This window comes from Etheostoma spectabile, chromosome 22 (genome assembly GCF_008692095.1).
Source record: "Etheostoma spectabile isolate EspeVRDwgs_2016 chromosome 22, UIUC_Espe_1.0, whole genome shotgun sequence".
Classification (NCBI taxonomy): Eukaryota; Metazoa; Chordata; class Actinopteri; order Perciformes; family Percidae; genus Etheostoma; species Etheostoma spectabile.
The window spans coordinates 2,969,549-2,983,214 of record NC_045754.1 but is presented as its reverse complement, the minus strand read 5'-3'; the positions used below and the strand labels follow the sequence as shown (position 1 = coordinate 2,983,214).

The following is a 13,666-nucleotide window of genomic DNA, read 5'->3' as shown; positions in this document are numbered from 1 at the left end:
CTATTTCTATATAAATATGACATAGGCTAGCAACACTATGTCACTGTTTTTGATCATTTGCTTCTAAAAATTGAAATCCAGATGTTACATTAGAGAAAATGCTGTTGGTGTTCTTTCTACTGTACAAAAAAAGCAGTAAAAGGTTATCGGACAAAGCCAAACATATAAGTGAGTGCATTAACAACAACAAAAACACTGTAAAAACATATTAGGCTTTATACTTTGGAACTAAAAATATGCTTTTTAAATTGTTTTTCTTTACCACCTACACATTTAGTTATGTATATTATGCATTGAAACTATATACACCATCTTCCCCAGGGAAGAACGACATGCTTATGCATCAGACTAGAGCATCAGATTATGTGGTTAGCTAGCTTACTTGAAAACATAGGTAGCTAAACAGCCTTTTCAAACAGCAACTGCACCAAGCTGAAGCTAATTTAATTATAAAACTATAACAGCCAGTAGAGGTTGTGTTATTCGTCCATAATGCATAATACTGTTGCCATAAAGTCCGTTTGGAGTAACTAAAGCATTTCAGCCAGTAAACTAACAGAAATAAAATTTGCTAGCTTTTAACGTTTCTATTTTTTTTAAATTAAAATTAGCTAACAACACTTCTGTCAGTCCCTGGTGGTCTAGTGGTTAGGATTCGGCGCTCTCACCGCCGCGGCCCGGGTTCGATTCCCGGTCAGGGAACTGCTTTTGGGTATCACCGACTCAACCCATATTGACGTGGCTCGACAAACGGAAGGACGTCGGCACAGGTCCCCCGTGTGGACCAAGTACATTCTGAGGACTGGTATCTGGAATAATGAGGTACCAAATCCAGACCTTCCTGCAAAGCACACTGAAGGAAGGTCACACAGCATTCGGGGACAGGAGGAAACGTGGTCTGGATTATTGGCATTCCTTGAAACCAATCACAATTGTCATGGGCGGTGCTATGCTCCGCACAGAGCCGCTGCAAAATAGTCACGCCAGAGAAAACTCAGATTGGACAGATAGTCTAGCTAGCTGTCTGGATTTACCCTGCAGAGATCTGAGGAGCAGTGAACCGTAGTCAACACAGTCCCACCAGAGTTTAGAATTACAACACAAAAGAAAGCGTAATGAAACTGAAAATACATGCATCTGGCAGAAGTTCCTGCAGCACCGGAGCAATCCTTGAAGGGTACCGTGAAGGATAAAGATTAATATAGTAAATCTTAATCTTACCATAACTGTATTCTGTTTTATAAAGCACAACTAGCTCGGCAGGTAATAGAAGAGACAGTGTCTGTGAATGGCTAATTAGTGTAGAGGTGTGTTACTGTTAGCTTGCAAGCTATAATTTATATACAGTGATACTATAGCTGTATGTGGTATGGATGCTTGCTCTAGTGTAGTGTTCTTATGATGAAAATTAGCTCCAGTTTAGTAAGTATAGGTGAAAAGACTGGTGCTCAGTTTGCTACCTGTGCTTTTAGGTGAGCTAACTTGCCACGCTGTCCTCTATTTGCTCTAGTAATAGTAATAAATAAAACTAGCTGGTCAGAGATGAACAGAGGAGTCAAATAAATATGTCTGTAATTTATCCTATTAAGTTACTGGAGGTAGAAGAAAACTAAAAGATTTTCTCTTTTCTTTTCCAATCAATTGACAAAAAGTATCACGTTTATTATTATTGTAACCTCCTTTTTAACTAATAGTATTGATGTATTCACTTATATTTCTGATGCATCTGATAACCATTTTACTGCCTATGGAGTTTTGGAGCACAATAATAATCAAACCCAGTGTTTTCAGTTTGCAATAAAAGCTTCATTATTCCATCTGTATTGTAACATTAATACAAAAAAAGATATCCATAATGATTTAGCTGGAGATGTTAACAGATGTTAGTGATCAGAGTAAATAAAAACTTCCATGTACAACACATTTTGAATTAAATTAACCTGTGAATCTACAGTCTTAGCTCTTAAAGAGCGTCTGGCAGGACTTGCATCAGTTTCCACAGTACTGGCTTTAATTACAACAGAGTAGACAAGTCTATAGTAATGTACACAGTAATCACTCCATTGTTCCAGGTCCCAAACATATGCACATACTGTACAGGCCTCAGTAGCACCCTCCAGTGTCCATATTTGGAACTATAGTCCAGCAGATGAATTTAACTGCAGAAGCCTCTCCTTCTCAGTGAGCCAGCATAACAATAACACCAGAAGATGTCCACCAACGCATGAGTTAAAGTGATAGCAGGAGGATGGAGCTTAGCTTTTCTTTTGCTGATTGGTATTCTTTAAGGATTCTAGCAAGCTCTTGATCCTCTCACTGGCGGGCTCCCGTCTCCTTTTCTTGCGACTTTTGATCCCTGCAACCTGGGAGGGCAGGAGGAGGGTAGCGAGTCCCCAAGGTGTGGACCCTTTATTACCACCTCCGGGTGCGTTGGTGTCACTCTGCTGGAGAAGCCAGGAGCTCTCCTGACATAAAGCCACAAAGCGGTCCAGCTGTGTGGCGTTAACGTTCTTGCTGACGTTCAGAGAGGTTTCAAACGGGTTCTGGATGTGCAGCGGGGCTATCTCCGGCTTGTTCTGCTCTTTGCCCTGAACAGAGGGAATGGGACAATGCTAGCAGTTGAAAACATATGCGAGCAGCAGCCATAAGCACCCTCCTGTATGAACTGTATGCTAGGGTCCATCTGTCTCGTTGGTTATGCTTTTAGGTCTTACGGCTGTATCTGGGGAACATATAGCTGACTGGTACGCCTCTCAGCAGGCTAGCAGATGGGAGAGGCAAAGACATAGACATAGCTCTGGAAGACATTTTGACTTGACTTGTGAAAAGTGAGACTAATTCAAAAAGGGAAACCAAAAACATGACAGGAACGCGCTGCTATGACTGCTATGAAAAGTCACTATGCACACAGTACATGTAAACAAAAGAAGCATGCATGATCTTTACATGAATCTATCAGTCATGGCCATCAAATGAACCATCAATATGTGGGTCAGAGAGATGTCAAGAACCTCCCATGGTACTTTGCATGCGGTTTCCAGTGTAAAGTCTAAGGATAAAGAGGCTGAAAGGATAAAGGGTTGGAGGTGTGTGTGTGTGTGTGTGTGTGTGTGTGAGCGATGGCAGCATAAAGCCATCAGTCAGAGGAGCAGAGCAAACTGGAGAATTGGAACACAGTAAAGCAGATTTACGGCTGTTGCTTCACTGGTGAAAGCCTGTATGCATGGGTCACGGCCACAGTCTACCTGCAGCCTTCCTCTGCTGAGTCAAACTTGACATTAGTCTCATATATGAAGCTGCAGGGTCTCTCTTTCCCAGTGACATCAATTCATTAAAACTCCATTGAAGCACTAGCAAAGTCTCTGCATCTCCACATCTGCAACACCTGCTTTTTAAAAAACTCAATTTCTCGGAGCAACTTAATAGATGATAAATAGGATATCATTAAATGTTACAGGTTTTAGAGGTAGGTTAATGAACTAACCTGCACACCTTATAATAAATAATAATAATATACACTTCATTAATCCCGCAAAGGGAAATTATAATTTGCACTCTGTTGTTATTACACACAAGCCTGAATTACACACATGCTCAGTACCATTACATGCACTAAATGGAGAGATGTCAGAGTGGGGGGGGGGGGCTGCCCATGACAAGGTGCCCCAAGCAGTGCCCTGGAGGTGAACTGGTATCTCTCCAGCTACGAGTCCGTATGGGGACTAGAACCTGCAACCTTCCGGTTCCCAACCTAACGCCCCACGGACTGAGCTACTGCCACCCTAGCTAGACAGGAAGAGTCCGCCTTGAATAGTTCCCATTGATATTATCTTTCAGACATTGGAAGGAGACCCCCAACACTTTTGGCTTGATCTTTTCTCTCCATTTCATGTTTTTAAAGTTCCAAAATTCCACCGTCAACACTCTTTCAGTGCCTACAAAAAGTGTTCCACAGGCAGCAACAGACTGGATATGGGTCTAAATAGAATAAATATGTGTTTGTTTACACTTTGCCTGACGGAGCTCTTAATTGGGATTGCAACTCAAGGGCGCCGGGCCCTGAGGGGCTGGCATCAATCACATATGACAAGGACAGCTGTCATCTTCTGTGTGTGTGGTGTGTGTGTGTGTGTGTGTGTGTGTGGTGTGTGTGTGTGTGTGTGTGTGTGTGTGTGTGTGTGTGGGTGTGTGTGGGAAGACGGCATCCAACAAACAATGTCTTTATTACCAACAGATTTCTCAGCTCTGAGGCTGGGAGGAAAAGCGCGCTAAAGTTCTTCCTGAATATACTTTTTTATGTTCTCAGGTTTCTCAGTGATGCAATAATTTCATTTTCAGGTAAAATTAGATGCCATCCAAGAAGCAGGATAGACTTAGGGCTGGACGGACCATTTTGTGAGGATTTTGGAGGCGGTTACCATTAAAAAGGTATTAGAGAGTTACAAAAACACAATTTATGGCCAATGTGCACTTTTTAAATACATAAACATATACATTAAACTTAAACTATTTGATCAGGATCCCTTACATTTTATTTTTAAGAAGGGACAGTGCTCTCTGGTGGACAAACTAAATAACATTGACACTCTCTCAAAATCATAAACAACTCTTTAGCATCTGTCATTCAGCATTTGGCAAACTACTGTGATTACACACCACTCATTTCCTGGTTCTCTTTCTCCATAAACAACATGAAATCAAGGGTTAACGGTTTCCTGCTACAGATTTCCCACCGTGGCCAGAAAGAACAGGGAGACCCTTGTTTCTCTCAACTAATCCTCCTAAATTAGGCACTCGCCCTGAAACTACACCCACCCTACACTCCTCACCACCACCACACACACACACACCACACACAACACACACACACACACACCACACACACACACACACACACACCAGGCCTGCTAATCTCTTTAAGAGATACGCTAGAACGACGCACAGGTAAAACCTTCAGAGCGAACGTTCTGCGTAGAGCCCCCACATAAGCATAAATCCTACTTTAGGGTGATAGGGGAATTGGTCGAGTGTTCAATAAATGTTTTTGTTGAGAAATTGTGTATCTTAAGTGATTATTGGTGTTACATTTTATCTTTCAAATAGAGTTAAAAACAAGTACATATCGACCAAAATAAATCGGCGGCATTTATCAGCCATCGGCTGACCCCGATGTCTAAAGATGGTCCCAAGGGCGTGACATTGGGTCCAACATTGGGGGGGGGCGGGCATTGAAATTTGAGCATATCAAACACTTAATTTCCTGCATTCAGGCAAATTTTTCTGCAACAATTTGTGCCTTTTCTGCATCAACTTGGGGGGAAAATGTCTTTATTCATGTACGGGAAATTATAATAGTTTTTTTTAACTGAATAGTTAGCGTAGAGTAGGTTTTTACTATGAGAATACTATGAGAGCGATGAGAGTGAACCCAAACAGTGACTTTTTTGCCAGATAGCTGAACATTGACCTGAAACTCACAATACAGCTCCGTAAAGATGAGGGGAGCTGCAGAGTCAGGCGATAATTCCCTGTAGGGTCATCACTAGGTGCGGCCCCTTTCACATTGTCTTATATTATCATTATAAAAAAAGCCGCTTTAGATTATCTTAACAATCGAAAGATAATCTAAACTGTCATTACTGTGCAAATTCTTTGCTTCTTTGTTAGGGGACTTGGATGTGAATGTTCATACATACCTTTCTGATATTTATGGACATCTTGCTGAATGCAAAGGTGGCGTAGAACTCAAAGAATTCGCCCAGAAGTTGCTCTGAGACAAAGCAAGAAAAAGTCAAGTTAGCGGCTAACAGAAATCTTAGTATCAATCAAAGTGAATTGTAGCCCTGCCGCCCTGTTTCTACGCTCCTGTGCTCACCGAGTGTTTCTGTGTTGCTCTGGAGCTGGATCTTGCTGAAGTCGCTGACAAACGTGCAATCGTTCCCCTCAATCACGCTCTTGTCGGCGGGACCTTGTGGGACGGGAGTGGGGGACACACGGTAAATTACTGCCTTTACATGCCTATGATGGCCATAAACTAGACACAGATGGATGGTGTCGGTGCATTCATGGGGAGGGGACTGAAAGACACAGGGAGACGGAGAGAGAGCAGGTGCATGTACGAAGAAAAGAGAAAAAAAGGGGGGCCTGGATCATGTCCTCGCTTGGCTGGTTTGCTGCTCCAGCAATGCCCTTGTTAACAGTCTCCTTCACCACGATGGGGCTGGTGGTGGGGGTGCGCCTGTACGTTCGCGCGTGTCTGTCCAGAGGAGGCGGGGTCATTGACCTTCCCAGAGCGATGGGCCCTTTATTGCCCTGTAAGCACTCTGTGTGATAGAGTCTGCGCTAAACGGGGCCAAGGAGGAGGGGTGGGGAAGAGGGGTGAGGAGGTGGGGGGGGTAGATTGCTTTTGGAAGGCAATTATCAGGCAGCCAAGGTGACAGAGGGACAGAGGGAGGGAGAGATGGAGGGACTGCAGTGGACTTGCAGGCACACAGGCGCGCTGGTGGACACATTTATTACAGATGTCTACACGGTAATATAGCATAGTAAGGTATGCTCTAAGTAGGGCTGCACGATGTGATCAAAATATCTAATTGCAATTATTATACTGATATTGTGATTCAGGGTTTCCCGCAGAAAATTAGTTAATTAAGGTGGGGTTTGCTGCCTGAATTGTCTTTTTGCTGTACCCGCTTGTCTCAGAGGAAGTGTAACGTCAACAGCACCTCGACCGCTTTCGCCGCGCCATTAATATCATATCAACAAACGCTGTCTGCGTTAAGTTTTTAAAAAACGTACCCTGTGCTATATGATTCACGATACTGGAGGGAATCCTTTTTGGATCATTATTGTCATTTTCATTAAAAAAAGAAAAAAATTTAAAAAAAACAGAAAAAAAGGGAGGGTGGCCTAGTGTTAACACAAGTCTATCCTAGAGGCTCAGTCCTTGACGCAGAGGTAGTGGGTGTGTTTCCGACCTGTGGCCCTTTCCTGCATGTCATCTATGTTGTCCATGAATTATGAGATAACTTCATCTTTAAAGATTAAAAAAATGTCACTAAGTCAATATGATGCAAACACATATGTGAAGAAGACGCATTGTCGTTGGTTTTAAGGGCTCACACGCCAAAATCCCTTGAAAACATACTCTCTTAAAATCCTGATGGTAAATATTATTGCTGAAATAATTAGTTTAAAGTTAAAATGATGAGTAGATTACCAACATCTAGTCGGATGATCAAATCATCATTTAGGTTATTTAGTCTACTGTGTGAGATGTGGTGCTGGGTGGTACCTGCGAGGTCCCTGAGGTGGTCCAGGGTGGGGATGATGGGAGGGCTCCTCCTCTGCAGGAAGAACAGCAGCATGACGGTGAGGGAGAAGTTGGTGATCCAGGCGCCAGGGATGCTGCTGGTGATGCCGTGAGCTCGGGCCCAACAGCGCACGGTGAACACCAGACAACGGACCCGCGGGTCCAGCTCTCCGTACAGGTAGAGCAGCTCCGTGCTCTTCATCGCCACCCTGTGGAGAGAACATACAGAGACACGACCACTGTTTTACTCTGCTGCATGTTTTTCACAGGCCTTAGTTGTGGATTTTCCTTTCAGCATTTGGAGTGTGGAGACTTCCAATGCAAGTGCAGGAAGGACACCTCACTGGGTAAATATTTAAATATTTGATATTTACTGCATTTTGTTTGCTTTGCTTTTTAGCATAAAATTACTGGATAGAAATCCACTGTCCTGCTCTGGGACAGCCAATAAGGACATGCTGCCCGTCTTCTTCATCCCCTTAAGTGCTTGTATTTGGACATATATTTAGCATCATTTGAAAATATTTTTGACCCCAATGCCTCCTCAGTACAGAACACAAAATACTCTTATGTTGAATGTCAAGGGTCAGGGAAACTGAACCATAACAAAACCACCACTAGAGAGCAGCCTTCAGCTTGTTAAAACACACACACACACACACACACACACACACACACACACACACACACACACACACACACCACACACACACACACACAACACACCACACACACACACACACACACACACACACACACACACACACACACACCACACACACACACACACACACACACACACCCCACACACACACACACACACACACACACACACCACACACACACACACACCCACACACATTTGAGAAAAGTCCCCCTCACATCCACCCACAACCTGTGGTTCAACCCCCATTTCCTTAGAAACTGCAAAGTGGTTTTCTGTACGTTAGCAAGTGTGTACGTGTTTGTGTACATACCTTTAATGTTGAAAGGGAAGAAGTGAAACACAAACAAGCCCCCTCTTTGGCCCTTCTGTTCAGTTTCACTGTGGCATGCACGCAACCGTGCCATCACAGCACTTCCTGTCGGAGTCAGGTTTCTGTTTGGGGCTTTTGCCACGACATAAAACTAGCAGTTTCTGTGGAGAGCCGTATGACCAACTCTGACTGACATTTCAAGTTATACCCCTTCTGAAACTGACCCATTCTTTAATGAACCACTCTAATACCAGAGCCATGACAAATCACTGTTCGTACTGTTGTATGGCAAACAGGCTTGGTCTCACGACACATGTGCACAGGGTGACTACCTGTTGTTTGCTGTGAGGTCACACTGAAAACCAGAGGGCTGGTGGGCGAAACGGACCAGGGGGCATCGTGCGTTGAGAATCTTCTGCACCCCCACACACCCCGGCCCAAACTGGTCCACACACTCCCCAATGACGGACAGGATGCTCTGGGTGACGGCCCGCTCCGAGTTGGCCCTCTTCATCTGATACTCCAGGGCCAGACCGGATTTTGGCTGCGCAGAAAGTTCAGAGATGTTTAATGGTCCTAAATTCCTCTCCACTCCCTACCTAGTGCACTATATTAATTCTGTACCATTTTATTCAGACTGCCAATTTCCCAGTGTACTATATATGCATTACATTGTGCACACCAAAGTTCTAAAAAACACACATGCTTTGCTTTTGATAGATGTGACAATTATAGCAAAACTGTGCCCATTGGTGATAAATCATGATGAGGATACATACGTTTTTGTAATCTCAATATATTGCTTATTGTACGAGTTTTCAAAGAACAACCACCTTGATTTGGTAGGAATTCGGTGTCTGGTTCACATAAATCAACAGGGACCTGAACCAGTCTAGTGTATTATTGTGGTTACATTTGACTTCAACTTTAACCTTTATGACCAGTATACAAACATTTATAAAATGGTTTATAACACACTAAAATGCAGTTGTACGCAGATATATGGACATTTCTAAGTGTTCAATAATGTAAAGTATCTGTCAACAATTATAACTTACTCTATGAAGACAACGTTTTTGTTACAACTGAGTGTTATTATATCGTCATTCATTATCTATTTATACACCAGCCTCCACTATGGGTGCCCACAGGAGGGGTTATACAGTGGTGCTCATAAGTTTAGGAACCCATGCTAAAGTTGACTAAAAAGAGGAATAAAAAAAAAAAAAAAGCATCTTTGGGAAATTGATCTTAATGCCTTAATTAAAAAAAAAAAAAAAAGAGAGGAAAAATCCAACCTTTAAAAGGACACCAATTTTGTTTGTGAATAAATGATAATAATAAATAACAAAAACAAAATCCCCGTCTAAGCTGTGTTTCACTTTCCCTCCAATATTATTATAGCTATAATAAAGTCACATGGACTCGGTCGAGACCATAGACTGTTAATATTAAAAGACCAGAAGCCACATCAGGCCAGACCAGTGGTAAATACAACGAAGGCTGCTCTGTTTGCTCCCCAACGTGACGTCATGCAATGCATTGTGGGGGGAAAGAAGGAAACACTGTAAAATTGTGCCGACTTTTCGTATTATATTCAGTTTTGCGACATCCTACACTATCAAATACAATTGATAACAGTTCAAATATTGACTACCAACAAGCAAATTGCACAAATTCGTTGCAAAATTAAACCTGCAACATGGGCTTTAAATGTCCTTCCTTAAAATACAGGGGGCATGAGTATAAACACCTCTATGTTAAATTCCCATAGAAGTAGGCAGATTTTTAGTATTAAAGGACAGTTATTTCATGGATCAGGGTACAATGCATCCTGATAAAGTTTCCTTGGCCTTTAGAATTAAAACAGCCCCCCCCCCCCCCCACACCACACATCATTACATACCCTTCACCATGGAATGGTTTGATTATAGTTAGCCTAATCGCTGGTTTGATTTGCATTGAGAAATAATCTTATGGAAAGTACCCCATGAGCACCACTGTAGTTGTTGACAAATCCATAATTCATTATTATGATTACGACATTTAGCTCTATGTTTCTTTTAACCCGGAAGAGACAAAGTGATGGAATTGCTCAAATGTTTGTCTTCCATTAAGCACTGGATGGTTGAACAATTTTTTACAGCTTGATGAAGATAAGACCAAAGTCCTTATTATTGCTCCTGATACTACAGCCTAAAGGTTGTTTAGCTTTTTTAACAAAATGATTATGAAATTAATAAATGCTCCCCTTAACAAGGACAAATACTCTATGCATGACACTGTCATGAACACATGACACGGCTAGTGGTTTTGGTTTTCACCTCATTTAGTCTAAAGGCACCTACTGAAAGATGACCCCCAAACTCCCACTATTACCATCTTTGCATTTCTCCCACTGATGCCATCCAGGTCCAGGAACATGTCCAGGTCACAGCCCAGCTTTCCAAAGCCGTTCACTGATGAGCCAAAGGGCTTGATGTGCATTCTGGGAAGTACGCAGCCGCAATGTCCTTGAGCAGAGAGCAGACGAGGAAACGTAGTCGGCTATTCTCCTCTGTGAGCTGATAGACGTCTGTCAGGGAGGTTATCTGTTGGTCTATCTGAGAGTAGACAGACAGACAGAGGCCATGATTAACACAATCCTTGATGCAAAAATCCTACTGCAATTGAATTTATTGGAATGGATTCACACTAGATTTATTAAATTAAATTGAAATACATTCAAATCGATACAGCAATGTAAAAGAATGCAATTTTTAAATTGCAAAAGTGGTATTGTGTTACATAGTCTTGCATTGCCAGACCTTCCTCCAAAGCGCTGCAGAGGAGGGTCTGGCTAGTCCACACAGCATCCCGGGATGGAAACGTGCTCTGGTTTATTGGCATTTCTTTAAATCAATCCCAATCGTCATGGGTGGTGCTAAGCGTCGGACGGAGTCACGGTGCCTCTGCAAAATAGCTTCGGGAAGGAACTGGTTTTGGTGGAACATGTGCACGTAGGGAGGCGAGCTCTGGGATTAGAATGGCTGTTGAGTGTATGATGAGAATTTTACTCAAAAAGAATTAATAAGCAAAGATGAGAGACATTCGGCCGGACCTCCGTAAGCACCGGATCAATCCCGTGAACGAAACATCGTCGATATAGACTTAAGTGTTACGCAATCAACCCAACAAGAAGGTTTGGAAACAACTGGCCCTGGGGGGGGTTCACGTGCACACACACTGCGCTACGCTCCATGGGACATATGCGAATGAAAGCAGATGAAGAAAACCACTTGTAAAAAAAAGTTTGACGCTAGCAGTACTAATGTGTGAAAATGGCCCCAGGCCAGTTTCAACTGTGATTTATGTTTACAAATTAGATTTTTGTACAAGTAATGTAATGTGTGCATAGTGAGTGTTTGGTTGAGCGAGAGAGAGAGAGAGAGATGGTGGATCAGAGCAGACAGGTGTTGGTGATCGGAGCAGAAAACAAATTGGTGGTAACGTTTTTAAATTGTAGTAAATGCACGGTGTAGGTTTCAGTTTGTACTTCCCATATTTTCAAGTGGTAGAGCCGTAGTCAGTGTGTGATTTGTTACACTACTGTTACTGACTAGAGATCAGTAAGATTCATATTTACTGTTCAACAACAATACTAATACTCCGACCGGCGGCCCTTTGCTTCGTGCTAAAAACAAAAAAAAACACTACTACTACTAATAATAACATTATAGATAAGGAAGAAGATAGACGAAGATGAGGAACTTTGAATAAGAAATCCAATAGGAAATCTGAATTCAAATAGTGGTCTAAAGAGACCGCAAAATATTATATTGCCATATCATTCAGCCCTAATTCACACATTGGCTGGATGAATCCTTTAATCTGACCTGTAAATCTGGGCGTGATAACCCAACCACTTACACTCTCCTCTTTGGACAGCCTCAGTATGAGCTCGTTGATGGGAATGGGTGTTTGCGGTTGGCACTGTTGGCCTGACTGCTGGTTTGATGAGTCAGCCAATCCGACGTTCCTTAGCGACAGCAGCCTGGATTTAAAAGGCACAGTGGATTCATGGCTGCCGCTAGGGATGGCGGCCCCTTCAAACAACGAGGCAACACTTTCCCGGTTGGCAAATTCAACCACAGCATACAAGCCCTAGAAAATAAGTATACACACAACTTCATCATCCAATCAAATCGGAGCATGACAGCAAAGTTTTTCGTATGTGTCTTAAAATATGTTGGAAAACAATGCTTATTGCTGAGTAGAGAGTTCACTTACATAACTTTCATAAAAAAAGTACTTCTTGATATCTCCATGTCTTGATATATACTTGAGGAACTTTTTCTCATTGGTTCTGGAGTGGCAGCTGATGAGAACGGACCTCTCTGCTTGTTCTTGTCCCTCCGCCTGGACAGCATGCAAAGATTTGCATCCATGCCTTTCTTCTGACAACAAAGAAGCAGCAGAATATCAGCAGAATATCCAACGATTACATGAATAACTTTCATCTTCTCCTTTGTTATATTTAAGTTAGACTTCAGTACTATTTGTTACACAAGTTTGCGCTTCAGTGGCTCCTGAACGCAACTCCAAACTTCAAAATTATTTTACAGTGTGTGGCACTTCTAAGATTGTTTCTGCAAGGCAAAAAACACATACAACTATTTTCATAAGTGAGTTTCTATCAACTCTTAGAAAAAACTTCAATTCGGCATAAATATCATCAACAAAGCAACTTGTTATTAAAATGATCTACAATGACAGATAGAATCACTTTGCATACAGAAGACTTCACTTAACTAGCAAATTCAAGACTCCTTGGTGGACAGACATAGTGCCGCTTTTTACCGAGAGCCCTAGTGATTTCTTCAGTTTTTCGTTTTCTATTAAATAAGTTACCAATTTTGATATATGGCTAAGAATACTGAAAATATAACCATTTCTGAATGAAGTTTGGAATGACGGTCACTATACAGGAGACAGGGCTAGCAAGTAGGCTAACTAGGTTTATTTAACAGCTTGTTAAAATGTAATAAACTAGTGCTTCACCTTGGGCAGCGACAACGTCTGTTCCAACATTCCTGTGAAGAAATGATTCGACCTTCTGTAGACACTTCACCAGGCGGCCCCTTCCCCCAACCTGCACACTGCAAAGGGGGACGCCATTGCTGCCCCGTAATAAACGGAAATGCGCATGCGTGCGGTTTTTGTCTACGGCAACAGAGAGGTACCAAATCTTACGTGGCGATAAATAAAATATGTCTGAGAAATACTTGCAGACCTAGATGATCGGCTTCTACTGTGTCATTGGTAGCTATTACAGTCACATATGACTTTATGAAATATGTCATTTGACTTTTTCTATGTCTAATGAATATGCGAATAT

At 42.3% G+C, this 13,666-nt stretch overlaps 1 protein-coding gene and 1 non-coding gene across 2 annotated transcripts; one reads left to right on the top strand and one right to left on the bottom strand.

Annotated features, from left to right (window-relative positions):
* Nucleotides 1-630: 630 nt before the first annotated feature.
* Nucleotides 631-702, top strand: trnae-cuc (transfer RNA glutamic acid (anticodon CUC)). The gene has a single exon. It is a non-coding gene; the product is annotated as a tRNA-Glu (tRNA).
* An 821-nt stretch (nt 703-1,523) lies between these two features.
* On the bottom strand, nt 1,524-13,525 carry mtpap (mitochondrial poly(A) polymerase). Its single transcript, XM_032503397.1, is given in 11 exon segments — nt 1,524-2,588; nt 5,697-5,770; nt 5,876-5,968; nt 7,295-7,521; nt 8,622-8,833; nt 10,669-10,769; nt 10,772-10,892; nt 12,199-12,432; nt 12,559-12,725; nt 13,330-13,416; nt 13,419-13,525. Coding segments are annotated over 11 exon segments (1,707 nt in total). The 5' UTR covers nt 13,477-13,525; the 3' UTR covers nt 1,524-2,255.
* Between the last annotated feature and the right edge of the window lie 141 nt (nt 13,526-13,666).